This window comes from Condylostylus longicornis, unplaced genomic scaffold, assembly GCF_029603195.1.
Source record: "Condylostylus longicornis isolate FDR11 unplaced genomic scaffold, ASM2960319v2 ptg000145l, whole genome shotgun sequence".
Classification (NCBI taxonomy): domain Eukaryota; kingdom Metazoa; phylum Arthropoda; class Insecta; order Diptera; family Dolichopodidae; genus Condylostylus; species Condylostylus longicornis.
The window spans coordinates 1,233,981-1,258,162 of NW_026578113.1; the positions used below are offsets into that span (position 1 = coordinate 1,233,981).

The 24,182-nt window shown below is 23.7% G+C and overlaps 1 protein-coding gene across 1 annotated transcript in view; it reads left to right on the top strand.

The window, feature by feature from the left end:
- The window catches only part of LOC129615719 (UDP-N-acetylglucosamine--peptide N-acetylglucosaminyltransferase 110 kDa subunit-like), a 125,232-nt gene extending 101,379 nt beyond the window's left edge, over positions 1-23,853 (top strand). Inside the window, exons 2-5 of the mRNA XM_055531085.1 lie at positions 8,056-8,255; positions 19,597-21,334; positions 21,433-21,613; positions 22,169-23,853. Of these exons, the coding sequence (XP_055387060.1) occupies positions 8,056-8,255; positions 19,597-21,334; positions 21,433-21,613; positions 22,169-22,436 (2,387 nt within the window). The 3' untranslated portion in view covers positions 22,437-23,853. The remainder of the gene's footprint in view (positions 1-8,055; positions 8,256-19,596; positions 21,335-21,432; positions 21,614-22,168) is intronic.
- Positions 23,854-24,182: the final 329 nt, after the last annotated feature.

The following is a 24,182-nucleotide window of genomic DNA, read 5'->3' on the forward strand; positions in this document are numbered from 1 at the left end:
CCCCACGTTCATCATGGCCTTTGCGTACACCTTTTGCTATGCGAGACCCTCTCCATGGATAACCGAATTCAATTTAGAAGAAGCGGACAGCTTTACAAAGTTTTAATTCAAAATAATTTAAGAGAAAATTTTGCACGCGTTCATTCTTTTTTCGTTTCTCTTTATTTCTCATACACTTCTCTTATATTTTTAAAACTCAATTCACAATAGTGTACTTAATTTATTTCAATTCTTTCTTTTTTTATTTTTTTCTCATATATTTCTATTTATATTCGTCCTTGTTTATAAAGTTTATAAAAAAGGATACCCTAAAATTAAAATTAAATTTTAATACAAGGTAAACATATAAAATAGTTTTGTTACCTTTTATTTTTACTTAAACTGAGAGGAAGAGAGATAGAGAACAAAAGAACGGCTTTAGCCCTTGTCATATTATTATTTAATACATAGATATATGAATAAATAAAGTTACTGTTATTTTCGTAAGATTTTCTAATCCTAGTTAATCATACCAAAAGAAAAATCTTTTAAAATGTTAAAAGATATTTTTACTTTTGTTTTTCTAATTTTAAATTTTATAAGATTTTACAGCATAATTATTATTCATCATGCATTTATTCGCGTAATCTTTAGGTATATTTCTGTACATATTTAAGGTAGATCATGTTTAGGCTTTATACACCTATGTAAGCATATTATAAAAGGTGAAATATTTGCGAAATTTATTTCACGAACCAAAAAATTTATTATTAGATCGTACACATTCTTTACCTAATATTATCAGAGTACAAGCGTACAATTTTATATATAAAATTTTGATTCCTTAATTATTAATGTACATTCATGATGAATAGATAATATTTATGAAATCAGTGATTATTATAATGTATTACAAAATCTTCATTTATTAAATTCTTCATTTACTTTTTTTAACAAGACATTTATGTAGATTAACTTAATTACATAAACCTTTATATACGAGCATTACATCAATACTTGTATGTACGAAAAACATGAACGCTTATGATTTTGACACAATCTCATTTGAAGTAGTTGAAATCCATATGAATTCTTTTCATTAACCCTGGCTATATAATTATACAGCAATTTTTAGTTGCATTTTAAAATTTAATACGAAATTTTTCAATATTGAAATTTCAATATTTCCTTTTGTATTTTTATTAAAATAATGGAATACGAGTATTCAAGTGAATTTCGCAGATTATATTCAAATACCATTTAATTGCGCTCTTTCAATCAATATAACCAAATTTTAAAATTTTATTTTTATGAGAAATTTAAGGAAAAAACGCTGCGAAATAACATGATTAATGGTTTAAAATAGGAATTTATGGTTGTTGCTTCTCATTTAATGAAATTTATACGGTTCTCATGAATAGGAAATAATATTAAATATTCGTATAATGCCATAAACAGCCAATTCCATGATTTTATTGGTCTTAAATTCATTTTAATTTATTATTTTTTTCTTTCTAATTTCCTGTTTTCAGTAATTTTTTTCCCGAAAACGAAATTATTTGTTTGTTTAAGAATAAATTTATTATATTGAAGGCCGCATAAATTTTATATGTAGATATATAAAATTCTAATTTCTGAGTTTTCTTAAGAATTTCGCAGTGAATTTAAAATATATCAAAATTGAAAAATTATAACGAAACCATCAGTTGCATTCATAATCTAAGATCAAATATAATAATATTACCAATAAATGCTATTTATAGTTGCGGTAAATTTCCTTGGAAATTTTTATAATTAATACCTGGGAAGAATTATTCATGCGGAAGACTGTGAAATTTGGAAACCTAAGGGTAATTTTGGTGAATTAAAGAAAATCAAATTGTAAGAAATTCTGTCTGATAAAGTATCCGCAACAGGTTCGGAATAGTTGAAGGTATAGAGCAATATATTGCACGCAATTTTTATTCACAGTTTATGTACCAACATAATGACTTTATTAATTTTTGATATTAAACTTACCTTTATTGAGAAATAGCTGCTTAAACATGAAATTTTGTTTTAAAAAACTAAAATATTTTTATTAATTTTTCGATGAGCTACATTCTCAGCTGGAACTTGATCATATTATAATTTTTATGTCACACGCAATTTTTGTCAGGTAAAATTTTGTCAATCATAAATAATGAGCCTAATCTCGCACATGAATAATTTTTTTTATTAATTAAAACTCGAATTAACATCATCTCCGGACCACTCAGTTTATATTTATGTAATGATAAATTAATGTTACATAATATTAATATTAATAATATTAAAAATAAATTATTCAAGGTAATTTCATAAAATATGCAAAATTTTTAATGTCGTTACTGTTGAATATTACATATGGATAATTTTTATATTACATTATGTGTGAGATTATTTTGTAAAATACACACATTCTTACATAAATACAAATGTACACATATTTACATAAAGTGTTATTTTAAATAAAAACAAAAATGACAATGTCAACTAAAATTATAAAGTTGAAATTTTAATAAACCTTTTTGTTTTTCATAATACTATGAAAAAGTTTTTACCTCCAAAATCTATTTTAATTGATAAGTTCTCGGAATAAGAATAAAAACTAAAAATTCATAAATTTAAGAATGTTCACAATTTGTTTAAATACTTTTATACACTGGCGTAAAGTGGTGTACATATGAGTTTATTTTCGTTTTTAACTCATTCAGACCCAGACATATATTTGTAGTCCAAAGTCTTACATACATGCCATCTAAAATTTCTCTTTGCTTTCTTACAAGTTCTTTACTAAAATTTCAATACTGTAAAAAAATTTTATCTGTTATATAAGTAACAAAGAATGTTACATTTTAGAAACATATTGAAAATCAATTACACCGTAATATTAAAAAATTTTCAGAGTATTTGGAAACTCTGTTGAATAAGGTTCAAGGAGGTAAAATTCTTTTGGTTAAGGTTCTGTTGGAAGAGGTTGAATTTAGTTTAAAATTTTCAACAAAATTTGGTGTTTTTTTTTTCTTATGCAATGTATAATACATTTGTAATTGAATTGAAGTTAAAACTCAAACATAAATATAATAAATCTCTTATAACTTCGTCAAATATAATAATAACTTATATACATATATATAAAAATAACTTATATATATGTATAACAACATTTGAATTAAAAACTTTATTTGATATTTTTCATGATTTTATTAAAAACTTTTTTTTGGAAATAATAATTTAATTGCTGGGAATTTAAAATTTAAATTTTAAATGACATACATATGTGTACTTTCATACAAACTTATATACAGTCAAACTCCTTCATTTTGTATACTCTGTATATACTTGTTAGGCGAACTTTTCTGTTTATTTCGGTTTACTTGGCAGTCTCAATTATTTATTCATACATTTTTTGCTACACTAACTCGAAATTTTTTTTATGCTGAACTTTTCTCTATGTTGAACTTTTCCCCATCATTTGGAGAGTTCAGAATAAAATTCCACTGTGTATAGAAAATATTTTGTCACATGATTTTACATTTATACAATATAAAATTTCAAAGCGAATTTATATTTAAAAACTTTGAATTCATGGAAAACGAAATTTTATTTTGCGGTTTTAATTGGAATTTATATAATAAGATTTGTTTTTACTCTATATATAAGTTAGTTTCTAAAGGATCAGAGTATTATAGTGTTTTTATTCAGTAAGATTTAACATTAACATCGCACTCACATTGTTACGAAAAAAATTAAATTAAAATCATGTATGTATGTATGACATAAAGCGTACAAAGAAATCAAACATTGTTCATTGGATTTTGTTCGATGTTCGATTGAACAAAATTCATGAATATTTATATACAACAAAATTCCTTCAAATTTTTATTTGATCAATCAAAATGTATGAAACATATGTATGATGATCGTAAGATTCTATGCGTAAGTTTTAAGTTAATTTTCAAATTTTGCATTATTACGTAATGTTGCGGCAATTGTTGGTAAACCAACACAAATAACGGCAACTCAAATGTTACACATTGTGTTATACACATAAATTGTAGCATTAATTCTTGTAGTTAATTTGAAACTGAAATTAGTTATTCGCTGAATAATTTGAAATGTTTATTTTGCTGTAATTTTTTTAAATTTTCCGAATTTATTTTCCTAATTTACCTCCATATACAAATGCATTAGTCTATAAAAGGGTAAATTTTTCTATTTTTAAGAAAATCTAAAACAGTGAGTTTTTTTTTGAACTTTATTATGAAAACCGTAGTTAGGAACAAAATTTTCATGATTAAGGAGGATACTTACATGAATATTAAAGAATATTATATAAAAAGGTAAAAAGTATAAAAAAGGACAAAAGAAAATTGCATGCTCGTAGATCACTTTTTGACACTGTTTTTTTTAGTTTAAATACCACAAACACATGCATAATCATAAAAGGTTAATTTACTTTGTATTTCTTTTTATAAGATTCATTTTGTATACAAATTGTATATGTAATATAATATGGGTTATTTATATATCTATATAAATCGATCCCTTTTTAACTCTTAATAAAAAAAAAGTAATTTTAGACTCTATTTAATCTCATTTCATATAAAATTTTTAAGGTTATAATCTGAAACTAATAAATTTAATATTATTTTCACAATCAATTTAAAATTCAAATTAATATTTTTTTTTTAGGTCTTGTAACAACACTTTAAATTCTCGTTTCTCCTTATATTATACACTCCCTATCTTATAATCTTATACACTTAATTGGGTATTAATTTATATTTAAAGAATTTATAAGAGATTATAGGTTATGTATTGATAATTTTAATTGGACCTTAATGCTACTCAAATTAAAATGATTTTATGTTAAAAAAAGCGCAAAAAATGATGATAATTAAAATTTTTAATATTCTCTACTCTCTTATATTACCATATATAATTATGTAAGATTCTTTCAAATGATATACAGTGTGCGGACTTCATTAAATAAATTTGGTGATAATGAAATTTGGTGCAGTTAGGGAAAGCTGCAGATATGATTTTAAAAAATTAATTATTATATTTTGACAAAATAAATAAAGAACTAGATTAAAGGCAACAAAATTGAAGATGGAGTGAGGAAGCAATATCATAATTGAAAACCCGGAATAGACTAAGAAAAATATTTAGAACGAAAAAACTTGAATAAAGTCAAATCATTGCAAAATTAGTAAAATTTAATGATACTAAATTTGAATTTTATATGTTCTTCACCAAAAAATTTTCCATTTCCCAACAATACTTTTAAAAATATCAACGAATAAGGTTGAAAATATCCGCTTTTATTTTATTTTTCAATTTTTTAAATCTATATGTGTGTATTATTATGTTTCACCGCTTTTCATCGACCCTTTTCACATCGACCTATAGGATCTTTTGTGATTTTCATGCCCAATATATGCATATTGGCACTATGTTTAGGCCTCTGAGAAATTACATTACAGCAGCTGCGAGATTTCCATCAGAATTGCAAAGCCCCTTTCGAAGTAACTCAATAGTAGATGACCCACCATTTTACCATTTTGAATTTTTAAAATTTTAAAGTTGTAAATAAACATTATTTTTTTGTTTATGGTTTATAGCAAGTCTATGTTATCAGCTTTTAATAACATTTTTTCGAAATTTATTTGGAATTGAAGTCTTCTTGGAATATCTATATGTTATCTTGAATATATACTTAATCAATTTTGTCTATCAATTTTATTATGAATCTCAAAATGATTTCGTTCACAATAATATTCTCTTGTACTGTATATACTTAAATACACTATATATATATCTATACGTGTATATATTATAATATTTGGAATATACCATATTACAGAAATTTCATGTATACGAGTATGTATGTCCATGTATACATAATAACTTTCGTATTTATTTTAAAATATCCGATTTCCTTAATTGGGATTTTTTAAATAATCCTTGTAGAGTTGGGTACATATAACATGTAACAAAAAAAATTTTTTTTCAATATAATTTTTTTTCTTATTATTTTTTTTTTTTGTTTTCGTTTTTTCTTTTTCTGAGTGTAAAATGCTTTTTTTCCTTATAAAGGATAACAATTTTATTATTCGGTTCATCTTATACAATATAACATTATATATATATACGTTATTTATATATGTATATATGTATATATTTCCGAAAAGATATAATATACTTAAAGCCTATGTCAATATTTACTTGTCATATGAGATAGAAGCGATATGTATATATATATTTAGTTGCAATTCATGTGTGGTTAAAACTTCAAAGATATGTCAAAAATTTTGCTCGATTTAAGTGTGTTATTCATGGACAAATATGTTTAGTGTAAAAAATATATGTATATTATATGTATATACTTTCAATATGTTCAATAATGAATATAATATTATATACAATTATAGTGTATATTATAAATTTTTATAATATGGTTGAAGGATTTAACTTGGGTGTATTAAAGGATTTCCGGTTAATACTAAAAATTTATAAATAATATTGTGAATTTTATTCTTTATTACACTTTTTCTCATTATTCTTTTGTATATAAATTTTTATTCAAGTCCATTTAAAATATATATACTTACATATTTATTTTTGATTGATAAGGATATAGGTTGTATGACACATTAATCCGTAATTATACAACTAAAATAATTTTAAATAAAATATGGTTTATATAATAAGGATAATATACTCTGTTGGTTTAATTTTTCAGAAATAATATTCAAAAATTATTTAAATTGAAAATGAAATATGAAAATGAAAATTTATGAAAATTAATGTAAATATGAGCTTAATACCTTAATACAATTTGGAAATGGAATCATAGTTTTTCTTCTTGATCATAGAAATGATCAACGAATATTACTTTATGCTGTGTAGCATTTAATGAAATTGAAAATTTTTGAAAATTTTTAATTTTTAATAATTTAAAAATAAAATATTTGTATGCTTATACCAAATATTTAAATGAAAATTTTGTAAATTTTGGTTAAATTGAGGGTAAATTTATAAAATCAAAATTCAATATTAAAATTATTATTGTATTTTATTAAAATATCATTAGTATGTAAACCTTACATTTAAAAATAGAAACTATGAATTTATAGTGTACTCTTTTAATTAAATTAAAAATTAAATAGTATTATTGCTATGGCAATAAGTATTCCAAGTACACCATTAATATAATGAAAAATTAGATAAACTATATTTGGTTGTGCTCAGCTATATATTTCAATTTAATTATTAGTATAATAGGATTGTACATAACATTGTGCGGTTATTCATTCTGTATATTTGCAAGATCTAATTGGATGGTAAATTTCGTTTTCTATTTATAATTTTAATATTCTGTTTTCATTAATTAAAATGGAATAATATCCGATTTGGAATAATGAACAAAAATCAATTCGTTTTCACAAAAGAAAAAAATTTTTTATACTTATTCAAAATAGATTCAAAATAAAAATAGTTCAACTAAATTTAGATTTTTTAAATATTTTTTAGTTATCCTTGTAAATTCTCTTACATATTGTAATTTTGTATTTTCATTATATTTGATTTTCTGAATTTCTACACGATTATATATAAATTATTTTTTTTAATTGTTTACGGTTTTCATTTCTACTATTTAGAATATTTATAGAATATTTATAGAAATTCCAAAATTAAATTCTTAAAATATGTTATTTTTAGAACATTTCCAAAATATGCAAATAATAGGTTGACATTTTACAAGGAAATAGATTTTACAAAAATATTTTTGTAACTTTCACATTTTATAACCATAAAATTTTTTTAATAACAACCTCTCCTTTTTGAGCCCGTAAATTGTAAGAGTGTTAATTTTTTACTCCTATGCTACTTTACAAAGAATTGGTTTAATCGAATGTACTTTATTTGTCTGAATTGCTTGAAATTATTTTGTTTTACGTTTTTTAAAAATCAATTTATTTAATATTAAATTTAAATTTTTTGCATATGTAATAAATATTATAATTATTATTTATTTTTATTTATTTTACAGGGCTGTTGCCGCTTACCTCCGCGCCTTAAATTTAGCTCCAAATAATGCTGTAGTACATGGAAATTTGGCATGTGTCTATTATGAACAAGGATTAATTGATTTGGCTATTGATACGTACCGACGTGCTATTGAATTACAACCAAATTTTCCAGATGCATATTGTAATTTGGCAAATGCACTTAAGGAAAAGGGACAGGTAATTAAATATATAGTGATTTTATTTTATAATATAATTAGTTATTGCTAATATATTTTTGGAAATATAAAAATGAAAAGAATTTTTTATTGAAATTTCAAAAAAAAAATCTATGAAATCAATAAAATTTTTAAAATAGCAAAGACTTTGAAATAATAAAAAGAAGCTACTTATTAGCGAATGCTGTTACAAAATATTGTGAACAGCTCTATATGAAATTCTTGTGTATTAGAACTAGAATTATTTTTGGAAACCAATTCATTAATTTAAACAATAATAAAAATTTAATATTTTAGGTCGAACCTTGAAAACTAGGTGTTATATTTAATAATTTAATTAGTGTACAAAATTTACAAGAACTTCTTAATTTTGTGGTCACTTTCAAGTTAAAAACTTAAATTGTTAAATGAAAATATTTCGAAATATAATGCAAAACAGAAAAAAATTCAATTATTCTTCAGCCATAAAATTTTTTATATTATTCTTACAAAAAAATGAACATTTTAATTTAAGAATTGTTACCTAGTTAAAATTCAAATTACTTTTTATTTTTACTTATGCGGTAATTTACAATTCCCATTAAATAACTACTCAAAATTATTCCCTCAAAACAACTTTATAAAAGCTAAAGCAATATTATAATAAAAATTGCATATTTTCAGGTGCTATTTATAATTTACTAGTACAATATCATTTTCGGAAAACATTTTAATTTGTATTTTTAAATTGAATAGCAAATGTAACGATACACTTTCGTTGTATTTTGTTCAATCTACTTTGTTTAATTAAAATTATTGATATTTCAATGTGTTATAAAAAGCATTCAATATTAATTAAAAAAAAATTTATAGTTTTATTAATCAGTGTGTTCCAAAAAATTTTTTTGATTTGATTATTATAGTTTCTCGATTTGTACAGAATATTTTAATTATCGGGAAAAAAATTTTCCATTTATTTGGCATTTATTTATTATTGCAATTTTATTAGCTGAAAAACAAAATGAGAATACAAGAATATTTGTCTTATGTATAAAATTAGGAGGTAGCAACTATAAATAATATTTATTAGAATAAATTAAATTAATTCAAAAATATTCGTTAAATTAAATAAATTGTGATAATTTTTAATGGTTTAAGAATTAAGTTTAAAAATTTAAAATGTCAGGAAAGCATCGTCATAATTAAAAATATTAAAGGAATTTTTGTATCACTGTAAACTCTTACAAAAACTTGTAGGTCAATTTTTAACCAAATTTCTTAATTTCAATTTAATTTAATAAATTTATTGTTTGCAATTTACATTGTAAAATTTTCTGTAAAAAAATATGGCAAAGCTATCACATTACGTTTTTGCAGTATTTAGTTGCATTACGAGCTGTTGTTTTGTAGTATTGTGTTTATAAAAATCTTTAAATTCTGTAATTGAAAAAACATATGACAATTACACCAAATATGTTTCTGCTTACTTTGAAAATTTATAAGAGAAAAAATCGGGAAAATTATATAATTTAATTTTTGTTTTTTCATACACTAAAATTATCGTTTCTTATTAAAAGAAGAATGAAATCGAAAAGAAGAATTTATCGGTTCACCTGAGAACTGATCAACTACAACCGTTGAACTACCAGGAAAAAAAATTGCTTCTTCTTCTTTTTAAGCAATCATTTCAAAATAAACTATACAAGGAAAATAAATAAACAAGAAAAAGAAAAAAATTGTTTGTTTTAAAAAAGAAATGAAATTTTTTTCATTTTAAGTGAATTTCCATAATAAATTTCATCATTTCCATAAAAATCTCATAACAATAAAAAATACTGTTTTATTTCTTTAAAGAAATAGTCTCGTTTTTCTTTTTAAATTCTATTTATAGAAATTAAAATAATTACATACATTAAAAACAAAAATAAACATATACATAGAGAGAGAGAGCGCATTAAAAGTTTAAATACGGCATTATAAAATTGATGACAATTCCATTTAAAACAAAGAATGAAAAAAAAGCAAAAAAAAAAAACGATTCATTTTTCTAAACAAATAAGACAAATAAACAACGCAACATTCAATTTAAACAGATTACATACAATTTTTATTTCACGCAATAATAATAGTAAATTATTTCCGACAGAGCGACAGAGTAGTAGTAGCACGGTTACAGTAGAACTCAAATTATATAAAAATAAAATATTTATAAGGCCTATGTCTGGTAATTATGCAAAAAAATTGGTATTAACTGAATATTATTTGGTAATTTTGTCTTTTTGTAATCTAATATAGCAGAATTTTAATTTTAATCATCCAGCAATTCGGGTAATAGTTGTAGGTTGTGTTGGTCCTCGAATTTACTAAAAAATTTTAATATTATTATTAATTGTAAAAAATTTGTATGCATATAATAACGTAAGATAGTAGTTGAAAATAACTTTAATTAAAGGTAATAATAAAAATGTCAATAACTTCCGGACTTCTGAAAATAATCATAATCAATATTTATTATCTTTGAAAAATTATAAATTAATATTTCATTGCCCTGCACGTTACCTCTCTTACAACACTCTAGGTTTATTCCGTAAGATGAATTCGCTTAAGAATTTGATAAATATTTTTGGTTTTTGTTTTTCAGTTTGGTATTATGTATGGCAATTTCACTAGATTTTTTTGTCGATTTTTTAAAGAAATCCGATTTATTGTCGACTTTGCAGAGATTTAAAACTTTCAAAAAAAACTGGCGAATTTCACAAGTTAGCAACAAAAGAATTAAATAAATTGCCGAATTCGCCACATACATAATTCACACCTATTGGTTAAATTTTCGGAAAACTCAATTCTTATGTTTTGAATTTATTCGAAAACTTCATTTTCAAATTCAAATTCAATAAAAGTGGAAGCTCATAGTGAAAAATTGTATTTTTGAGTTGTGCCATTGCTCAACATGTACGATATGGGAATTAGTTCATAAAGGCGTTTTGATAATTTTAATTTGGAAAAAATCGAAAGAGATTTCAATAATATATGAAATTAAAATTAAAATTTAATTTAATTAGATCAATCTAATTTTTTTTTTATATTATAACGTACAACCCCAAAAAATATGCAATTTTTTCCTAAATTTAATTATTTTCAACAATTCACATTTATGGTTATTTTAAGACTTGTATACCTGAAATTTTCCCGATTTTGAAAATAATTTCAGTTAAATTTCACATTTCAATATTTTAATATTGCTAAAATTGTGTTTTATTGTAAAAAAAATCTTTTATAATGAGAAATATTTATGGTTTTTGATAGACATTTTTATTTTTATTTATATATATACATACTGCATTATTTATGTATGTATGTCTATATATAAATTAATAATACCATAAAGATGAATTTATCTATATAAAATAAAAAACGTTTATTTATTTTATATAGAATAAAAAAAATTTCTATTTTCAATCGCATTTGTTTCATTTCAAATAAATGGAAAAATTCTTTAGAAAATTGTAGACTATTCTAGGCTACAATAACGTAGATTCGTCGAGGAATTAAATCAAAAAAAAGTGTTTTTAAAAGAATTCTGCTTTACATTTTGTAAATTACTTGCTATAATATTATTGTTTTTCAATTCTATTTTATTTTCTCTATATATGTAGTGAAAAGAGCTATTATATATCGCAATTTTTATACATAATTCAAATTTTTATTATCGTGTAATATCTGGATATTAAATGGAAAGAAAAGGAAAAATGAAAAATCTCTTCTTGTACGTGTTTTTTTTTAAAACAAAATTGCAAAATAACAAAATGTACGTATAGAGAAAAAAATTATTTGTACCTTTATAACAGTAGAGGAAAACTGTGAGATTTTTTTCTTCTGTTTTACTACAATTGTATAGTTAAAGTTAAAGAATTTCATTAATACTTCATTCATGAATGGAATATTAAAATTGTTTATTTTATAATGTTGTATAACAGTTTTTCATTTTTTTTTTTTAGATTTAAAGAGATTAGAGGGTGGATGAATATTTTTTGTTTCAAAATGAAAATCGACTAAAATGCAAATATAAGATTTTTTTTTTTAAATATTTTATTATTCAATTTTCAATTCTTTTAATTTTAATTTATTAAAACAAAAATAAATACTCTAGGGTCATGTTTATAAAAGAGATTTTCATTTTACATTATATAGATCAAATTTAAAGTGCGTATATGAAATTTTGCATTTTACATTTTCCTCAGAGAATTGAATTTAATTTTAAGAGGTTTTCATTGATATTATGGTTGAAAATGATGTTATAAATAAAATTTTTGTTATTTCTTTTTCTTGAAATATATGAAAAATTTTGTTCTTATAATGTCATCTTGCATATGGTATAATTCTCGTATATGGTCAAAGGAAAATTATAATTTTAATTTTAAAATTTTGAAATTATAAAAATATATTATTAAACACTCCTAAGAATATTCGTTTGATTATGACTTTATAAAAAGGCCAAAATTTGGTTGTAAGGATAAATTACACACACTTTAATTAATTGTTATCATACTGTATAATATGATGATGCTGCAACGTATGCGAAATGTAAACTACTCTCTATGTATACCATTAAAAATGCGAACTATCAAAATATTCTCTCAATGACGAGGAAGGGTTTTCTTTTGTACATGCTTGTTGTAGATTCCAAGGGAACCGAGTGGGACAGGAGTAACCCCCCAAACCACCACAGCTATTTTTGACTTATTGTAGCCTCCCCACGCTCCCGCCTATAATATCCCCGTTCCAACCACAAAGCCGGAGATATCCCTAAGGGAGTTGGACAACAGTTTCCGAACACTTAGGGACCCATGTCCAAGACAATTGCGCCGCCGAACAGCCAGTGCCGGACAGTCGCAGAGAATGTGCCCGGCGGTCTCATCGCCACCCCCACAAAATCTGTACAGTGGGAGCCCGACTTCCCCAGCCTATGCAGGTGGTACTTCACTGGGCAGTGCCCCGTGAAGAAATTCGCAATAGGGAGAACCCGGCTCCTGCTCATCCCCAGCAACTCTGCTCTGTACATGCTTGTTATTATTATATATTTTTGACAAGAAGTGATAACATGTTACGCCCCTAGTAATTTTTCTTTTAATTTTTCAAATATTTCCGGATAAATTTTCATAATAAATTAATTACAAACTGGTCAAAATGTCCAAAAATATACAATCCATTTAACGCTCTCTTTCTTCCTAATTGACTCTTTTTCTCTTCGAGTTTATTAAAGATTATTATAGCTACCTTCGTATTTATTTCAAAGAAAATTTAATAAATGTTAATAAAATGTTGTTTTTACAGCCATATTTTGTTATAAATTCAAGAAAAACCAAAAAATTTTCTTATAAAATATAAATTTTAAATTAATCCAAAAATTTACTTGAAACTGTACTAAAAGAAATCTGACTATTACCGCATAGAGTGATTAATGTGCCGTCATTTATGTTACTTGCAATTAAAGTTTTTATTTTATATTTTTCCTGTTCAAAGGTTTTAAACGTATATGTGATTGTATTTTTAAAATGATGCTTATAATTGAGTTCAATTGCTTTTTAGAATGTTTTGTTTTTCTTTTTTATTGTTATACATCAAATAATGTTTATTTTTTTATTTGAAAATTTATTATGTTTTTTTTTTGTACGAGAATAAAATTTCGCTATTTCGTATCGTTTTCTTAGAGTAGAAATTTTGTAATTTTATATTGAAAATGGTATAGGTTTTACGTGATAAAATTAATGTTTCACTTGTATATTGTATATATTGTCTTAGATTTTATATTTAAATAAATTGTTGTCGTAATGTATGTATCAAACTTCCCACGTTTTTTTTATTTATGCCGGAAAATATACCATAGAGTCAGTGATTCTGTGTATAATATCTTCAATGTATAATAAATTAAATGTTATCAAGTTGAAATTATCTGGAAATTAAAGGTCAGTTTATTGTCTCGTCACAATTTAGTTTAGACTGTAAGGAAGAGGCTAGGCCATTCTATATATTAAAAAGAATTTTTGAATTGATGTTCCTTGGTATCTGTTTCTAGACCACAGGATTAGAGTTTAAGAAAAGAAAAAAATAAGATCTTTCAGAAAATCTCCAACTAAACTAAATTCGTAAATAAATCAATCTAGAACAAAAATCGACTCTACTAACGCTAGCGAGATTTCAAAGAAATCTATCAGGTTTTCGCTATTTGAAAGTGGTCTAACTAAAATTTTTATAATCAGAGAAAAAACAAGTAAAAACGTTTCAGTCGGTATAAACCGATTGAATTATACCCTGCACCTTTCGTTATTGTGTAGCAATTACTTGAACCTCTAAAATCATTCTATAGAAACTTCACGGACATGTCTGACCTATAATTGGACATACGACTGCCAAGTTTCATGAATCTGACCTTATAATTTTTCCAAATATTTAAAATTAGCTTTTGGAGTTGTATGGTAAGTACCTGAACCTGCCAAGCAGTTCCACCAAACCTTCACAAATATATCTGATCTATAATCGGCCAAACAACTGCCAAGTTTCATGAATCTGACTTTATTATTTTTCCAAATATTAAGAATTTTATTCTTAAGATAAGCTTTTAGACTTGCATGGGAGCTACTCGAACCTGTCAAGCAATCGCACCAAAACTTTAGAAATATGTCGGACCTATAATTGGACACACGACTGCCAAGTCTAATGAATTTTACTTTATTATTTTTCCAAATATTTAAAATAAGCTTTTAGACTTGTATGGGAGCTACTCGAACCTGTCGAGCAATTCCACCAAAACTTCAGAAATGTATTTGAGCCATAATTGGACACATGATTGCCAAGTTTCATGAATCTGACTTTATTATTTTTCCAAATATTTAAAATTAGCTTCTGGAGTTGTATGGCAGGTACCCGAACCTGTCAAGCGATTCCTCTAAAACTTCAGAAATATATTTGACCTATAATTGGACACATGACTGCCAAGTTTCATGAATCTGACTTTATTATTTTGCCGAATATAAAAAATTTGCTGTTGAAGTTGTATGGCAGCCACCCGAACCATTGCAGCTATCCCATTATAATTTTTATAGCATGTGTAGAATATAATTGGACACATGTGTACAAAATTTTATATTTATACCTTTATTAGTTTTTGAAATATTTAAAATAAACTCTTTGAGTTGTATGGCAGCTACCCGAACCCGTTGTCCGAATTAATCCAATAACAATAGGGCTCGTCCTTGGCACAAAAGAAAAAACTTGTGAAAGTTTGGTGTCGATTGCATTATTCGTTTTTGAGTTATCGTGCGATCGGACGGACGGACGGACGGACGGACAGACGGACATGTCTAAATCGACTCAGAATTTTACGCTGAGCAAGAATATATATATATGTTCATACCGCAGATGACTCCTTCAAGTAGTTACAAACTCCATACCAAAGTTAATATACCCTTCACGAAGTGCAGGGTATAAAAAGTGTTGAGTTGGTTGAATTACCTTTTTTCACGTTCTGTGCATAATATTTAAGAATTTTTATTAATTTTTTCTTCTTTCACCCCTTCCAAATACTTTAATTATTAAGAGTAAAATATTTATGAAAATATTTTTATAGTAAAAACTTCAATACATTGATTAAAGAATCGATTGATAATTTTTATACGACTAATATAACAGTTATTATGAGTATAATGATAACTCTTTTCGGCTTATCTGGCAGAGATAAATTTTAAATATTTCAAATACCCTCCCTATGTAATTATACAAACATAAAATGCAAATTAATTCAAATTTTCAATGAAAAAAAAAAATATAAATAAATATTATTTTTCAATGGTCTCATCAACGGTATATAATTTTCCTTTTATTTTAATTTAATCAAACATTACCTTTTTTAGATTCAATTTCAAGGATTTAATTACCTTTAAAAAGATCCTGTTTTTGTTTTTTAATTTTTTTTTATTTATTTCTGAAATAAAATCCTTAAATTTTAAATTCAAAATTATTAATTTTTGTTAGAATAGAAAATGTAAGGATCATTCACATTTTTAATATTTTTTTATAGAAAAATATTCAAATGCTCACAAACTACTGATGCGTTCCCAAAAATAAATTTAATTAAATTTTATTAAATTAAAAGTAAATATTATATTAATAAATTGAATTAATTAACATTTAGTTTGATATTTTTAATCTAGTTAAAAACTGCATAAATTTGTTAATTAGAAAAATTTTTATAATATTGTCCCAATGAATGCTATTTTGAAAATTTTAAGTTAGGTGCGAATATTACATACATTAGAGTTAATCTACGATTTAATCTAAAATAAAATCTGATTAATATTTATGCAGCAGATTTATTTTATACCTTAGGTCAAGGGGTGGTGTTTATACATATACGATAAAATCTAAGATTACTATAAAGTATGATAACAGGTTACCAGACTGAAATTATATGATGACACTTAGTATTAACAACAAAATTTAATAATTTTGCTTAGAAAATTTTAATCAAAATCAACTGATCGCTGTTCCAAACTCTTCTAATCTAATAATAAAATATCTAATGTTTTCTGCCAGGCAAAGTCTGATGCCAAACAACATTTACAAATATACGGCTCTTATTAGATATATAATCAAATTTTTGATTTTGTCTAAATCAGTAACTAAGAGTTGACATGATATGTAAAGGGCACCTTAAAGTAAATACGAATTTAAGAAAGTCATATAATACGAGTATGCATTTCATGAATTGTATAACAGTATGTCGTATAACAGTAAATGCCGTATAACAGTTAATTCATATTGTAGTAATTTTACGTACAAAATTAAATTCAAAGACAAATCTTAAAGGTTTTATTTGAAAGTTAATTAATCGTAATATTGCTTCAGAGATTGCGGTATAATATAAAGTTGTATATTTGAAAACCATTTTTTTTATGAGAAATCTAATTAGAATCTCCCTATATACAAAATCATGGAATGTAAAAGTAAGTAAAAGTGAATAACAGAATTAGGTTATAATACTAACATTTGAAGCGATTAAATTTAAAATAAGAAATTTGCAGGTTCATTTCTCTGACATAAATTAATAACAATATTTTAGTGTTCTTCTATAATTATTTGCATATTGAAATACATACGTATATCACTATCATAGTTGATATCACCATAAATTTCTATTATTATCCATTTTTCTCTTAATATATACAAATATTATCACTAATTAATTTTTCTTCTCCATACCAACATCTTTTTAACAATATAGTGATATTCTTCATAAAATAGTTATATTGCATGTGTATATACATATATTGTTATATTATACTCACATACATATATAAATTTGTCATACATACATATATGTAATTCAAACAACTTATTATCTTATGAATAAAATGTGCTTTATATTTTAATTGCAAGAATTATGAACATTAATTAGAATTTAATTTTTATATAACAAAATATTATTTGCAATTAGATTTTTAATTATATAATTAAACACATATGTATTTATTTTAAATATAAATATATAATGGTATAATTAAAGTCTCCTTTATAGATTTTTATTTTTATATATTGTAATACATATAACAGTATTTATAATATAATGGTTTTATTTATTTTCCCTTTAAATTGTTAATTGTAATCTGATCTTTCAATTTGATAGGCATTTTTATTTTTATATTTTCTTTATTGATATCTTTGTTATATATAAATAGGTAATATTTTCTATATTTAACATTATTTTCATAATATATACGAGTATTTATATAACATTTTATTTATATAATATTATTTATATTAGAAATAATTAGTTTTTCTTAGAAAATTTCTTTTGTTTTTCATTTCATCAAAAAGTTTTCTTCTTTCTTTTTATCTTGATCCTTTTGTATTTTATTTCTTTTTGATCTAATTCGTTTGAAATATATATAGGGTATGTTTTTTTTTATCAAAAATGAGAAGTTATATTATTAGAGATTTTGTGTTTTTTGTTTCTGATTCAATAAATATAGTATATTATAGATTTAAATGGAAACTAAGATAAAAGTATAGCAAATATGTACAAATAATTTGAATTTATTTTATATTTATAATAATATTATTAGGATTGGTAAATAACCTTTTTGAAAAATCCTTGAGGTTTTCAACTTAAATTTTTTTTTTTCATAAAATTAATGAGTCTTATGTTATTTTTCTTAATTAAGTAGAAAAACATAACCACAATAATTATTTTATTATATTTGTTATTGTCAATGTCATATAGTTGTGTAGGGGTAATGTTTTTAAAATTATATACCTTAAGAAAACGCTATTAAATTCATAAATATTTCGAATTTTTGTTGAAATTTTCTTAAAAATAAAAATTTAGTTTTTAAAATTACTCTTATAATAGTGTTGGTTTTCAAAGCCCATTTATATAATTTAAATAGAAAAATTTTGCATTTGTTAAAGTTCGCACAATTATGTCATTGTCATGACATATAATCCATTAAAATTGACATATTTTTCTGATAGATTTGAAAAAAGAAACATCTCATTTTAATTTGAAAATCTTCTCATTATAATATAATTAGTTTTTCTTATAAATACATATTTTTTTCTAGATGAAAGTTATAAAATTTTGTATTTCGAGTAAAATTATGTAAAGCGTCCTACTAGTATTAATTTTTTTCCTGTTAATCATTTCAAATTTAAGTGTTGGAACAAAATCTTAATTTTTTGTACAAATATTTTATTCCGTATTGTTGAAAACGAAACGCAAACTCTAATAATGTATGAGACAAAAAAAAAATTTTACTATTTTGTACGTTCTGAATTGTACGAAAATCGTTTTGAAATGGCAAAATCGTTGAATATTGAAAAATTTTGGTTGCTGTTTGTAAGATTTTGACGAAAAGTAATACCAGTATTCACAAGTCAATATTTAAATTGACATAACGCTAAGTTTTGATTTTTCCCTAAATTTCCGGTTGGTGGTAACACGAACTTTCATAAAAAGTACATATTTTTTTTTTAATTGACAATGAAATGTCATAATGATTGGTTTCAAAACTTCGTTTTTGACAATATGGAAGTTCATGCTCATATTTAACATAATTATGATATATGTATGTTACATATTATGTTATGATATATGTACACTTAAGAAAATATTTTAATTAAAAACATCCATGGAGAAATGAAGCATAACATTTTTTACATTAGAAATAAGTAAAGTATTTAATAGATACTTCAAAATATTTTTTATACTTATATATTATTAAAATACTTATATTTTATTATAAAATATTAAAATGAATTTGTGATTTTTTTAATTTTTATAAATTTTTTTTTGTAATTTATTTTAGGTTAAAGAGGCTGAAGAATGTTATAACACTGCATTACGACTTTGCTCTAATCATGCTGATTCACTTAATAATTTGGCAAATATTAAACGTGAACAAGGTTTTATTGAGGAAGCAACACGTTTATATCTTAAAGCTTTGGAAGTTTTTCCTGAATTTGCTGCAGCACATTCAAATTTGGCATCAGTTTTACAACAACAGGGCAAACTTAATGAGGCACTTATGCATTATAAAGAAGCAATACGAATTCAACCAACATTTGCTGATGCATACTCAAATATGGGAAATACATTAAAAGAATTACAAGATGTTAACGGTGCTCTACAGTGTTATACGCGTGCCATACAAATAAATCCAGCATTTGCTGATGCACATAGTAATTTAGCTAGTATTCATAAAGATTCTGGTAATATACCAGAAGCAATACAGTCCTATCGTACAGCATTAAAATTGAAACCAGATTTTCCAGATGCATATTGTAATTTAGCTCATTGTTTACAGATAGTATGCGATTGGACTGATTATGAAGCTCGTATGAAAAAATTGGTTAGCATTGTAGCTGAACAATTAGAAAAAAATCGCCTACCATCTGTTCATCCGCATCATTCTATGTTGTATCCATTGTCTCATGAGTTCCGTAAAGCGATCGCAGCCAGACACGCTAACTTGTGCCTTGAAAAGATCCATGTATTACATAAACCGCCATATAAATTTTTACGCGAAATACCAATGGGCGGACGTTTACGTATTGGTTATGTAAGTAGCGATTTTGGTAATCATCCTACATCGCATCTAATGCAATCGATTCCGGGACTACATGATCGCTCACATGTTGAAGTATTTTGCTATGCATTGAGCCCTGACGATGGTACAACATTCCGTTCAAAAATATCACGTGAATCAGAACATTTCATTGATTTATCACAAGTTGCATGTAATGGTAAAGCTGCTGATCGTATATTTGCTGATGGCATACATATATTAATAAATATGAATGGTTATACAAAAGGTGCACGTAATGAAATTTTTGCATTAAGACCAGCACCAGTACAAGTAATGTGGTTGGGTTATCCAGGTACAAGTGGCGCAAGTTTCATGGATTATATTGTTACTGATGCTGTCACATCACCATTGGAATTGGCATCACAGTATAGCGAAAAATTAGCGTATATGCCATTCACATATTTTATTGGCGACCATAAACAAATGTTTCCCCATTTAAAAGAAAGATTAATTGTTACAGATCGTATTACTGGAGCAAGTAATGTTGTTGCTGACAATGTTGCTGTTATAAATGCAACAGATTTATCGCCTTTAGTTGAAAGTACAGATGTTAAGGAAATTAAAGAAGTAGTATTGGCACAAAAACCTGTTGAAATATCACTTAAAGTGGCTGAATTACCAACAACAACACAAATAGATGCAATGATATCAACAGGACAAGTTCAGACATCAGTGAATGGTGTTGTGGTACAAAATGGTTTAGCAACGACACAAACAAATAATAAAGCAGCAACTGGTGAAGAAGTACCACAAAATATCGTTATTACAACAAGACAACAATATCAATTACCTGATGATGCAATTGTTTATTGCAATTTTAATCAATTATATAAAATTGACCCACTTACGCTGCAATCATGGGTAATTATATTAAAACATGTACCAAATTCTGTTTTATGGTTATTGCGATTCCCGGCTGTTGGTGAACAAAATATCAAAAAAACTGCTGAAGAATTAGGTATTTATTTTTACTTTAGTATGAAATTATTAGAATATATGAATTTTTTTTAATTTAATTTCATTGTTTAATATTTATTTATTTTCATTTGTTTGTAGGAATTAATGGCTCAAGAATTATTTTTTCAAATGTTGCTGCAAAAGAAGAACATGTTAGAAGAGGGCAATTAGCTGATGTATGCTTAGACACACCTTTATGTAATGGACACACAACATCAATGGATGTATTATGGACAGGAACACCGGTTATTACACTTCCAGGAGAAACACTTGCTTCAAGGTAAAATAAAATGAATTTTCTAAAAAAAAAACAAAAAAAAAATGAAATATAATCATTCTTTGAAATTTCTGATTAGGGGGCATCGAAATTCGTTCTATTTTTAAAACTAAAATATGTTTTAAAAATTTTTATAATTTCGAATAATAAAATATTTTCGTAAAAATTCACTCGGAAAAAAGTTAAGATTTTATTTTTATTTCGATTTTGCATTTACAAACATTAATTATATTTTAATAATTATAAAAAATAATCACTAAAATTAGTGTTTAAATAATTTTCTTTTCTTGTTGATAAATTTGGTGATTTAATTTATTTTATTATAAATTTTTGCAATATTGCATTTGTTAGCATTGCATTTCCTAAACCTCATTATAATTTCTTGATGTTTGTTGATGAAATTATTTTAAATTAAATTTCAATAAAAAAAACTATAAATATAATAAAAGTGCGTTTAAAAACTATATTTAAATTTTTAATATTTTTTATTTATATAATTGTAATTTTAAATTCTCAAATTTTTTATTTAATATTTTATCTTTTTTTTTTTTAAAATAGAGTTGCTGCTTCACAATTAGCAACATTAGGTTGTCCAGAATTAATTGCTAGAACGAGACAAGAATATCAAGATATTGCTATAAGATTAGGTACAGATCGTGAATATTTAAAAGGTATACGTGCCAAAGTATGGAAAGCTCGAGTTGAATCACCATTATTTGATTGTCAACAATATGCACTTGGCTTAGAAAAATTATATGATAGAATGTGGGTAAAACATTCAAAAGGTGAACAACCAGATCATATTGCAGCAAATGATGATATTTAAATGAAATTAAATACATACTTATTATTTAATGTAGTATGTATATAAATATGTATATTTATATATATACATGAACGGCGTATATACATATATATGTATATATATACATATATAAATACATAATATACATATACGTATATAATATTAATTAAGGATATGAAAAAGGAATGAATATAAGAAAAAAACAAAAAATAAAATAAAAAATCAAATACAAAAATAATTATTACACAAATTAAAAAATAGTAAGTTAAACGGGAATGAATGGAAAACTTAAATAAAAGAAATAGAAAAACAAAAGATCAAAATATCAAAATAAAATATATAACCATAGAATTATTTAATGCTATACTATGTATTTATGTATATATATATATATATAATAATATATATATATGCATATATACTAACATATATTTACAATACATTATAATATGCAAGAGAAACAAAAACAAAACATAAAATTATATATTATATAACAGAAAACACATGAATAACATTATAATAATAAAAAGAAAAAAAACAAAAATATTAAAGTAATTATTATATTATTTTTAATAAATTTAGCTGTGTTGTAATTAAAATCATAAAACAAATGAGAAAAAAAAAAAAAACAAAAAAAATTACAAAATAACAAAAAAAAAAATAAAGCAGATTAAAAAATTAATACATAAATAAAAACAAAGAAAAAGTAAAGAAAGGAGAAGAACGAAAAAAAAATAACAAATGATTTTTGATGAACTTGATTGAAAAAATTTTTAAATAAATTATACACATATTTGAAAAAAAATATATATAAAATAAAAAAAAAAAACTATATAAATTATATATATATATATATAAACAAACAAAAACTTGATATGTATATTAAAAACAAAATAATTATCCTTTTTATTAATTTTTTTTTGTCTCTTACTTTCTCTTCTCTCCTGTATTGTCGCTGTTATTTTCTTATTATTGTAGGCTTTAAATTAAGAAACAAAAAAATATATATTAAAATATCTCGTGAAAGTTTTAATTTTTCTTAATTTTTAATATTCTCTTTTAATTTTAAATCAATTTTCAAATTTTATTTAAAAACAAAAAAATTAGGCAAATTATTATTATTATTCTTAATTATTATGACTTATCATCATTCTTGTTATGAACATTTTTTTTTTTTTTAAATCCGTACAGACATTATTAACTTTTCTACCTTTTAATAATATTATGTAAAATATATATGTATATATAAATGAATATAATACACTTTAAAAATAGAATATTAAAAAAAAAAATAGAATATTTTTTGTAACTTCTTATTTGGGGGAAAAAAAAATTTTAATTATATTTGAAAAATAAAAAACAAAACAACATGAAAACAATTGGTATAAAATTAAAAATAAAAGAAAAATGCAAATAAATTTAATTCTAATTCTGAAAATTGCAAAAAGAAAAAAATATAATAAAAAAAAATAAGAAAATAAAGTAAATATTAAAAATTTTATTTTTCCTTTTTTCCTTAACATCTAAAATTTAATTATAAATGAATAACAATTTTTTTTTTAATTTAAATTAACTATCATGTGTATTAGGTATCCGAATTTTAAAAATTCATTGCTTTTACAGAATATTATTGTAAATTAAATAAAAATTCATATTCTATTAGATGGAATCACTTAAAGTAATTGGATATTAATCAAAAATTTTATTTGTTTTCAAAATAAAATTTGAATTTAGTACTAAAAATCTCAATATCTTTGAATAATATGG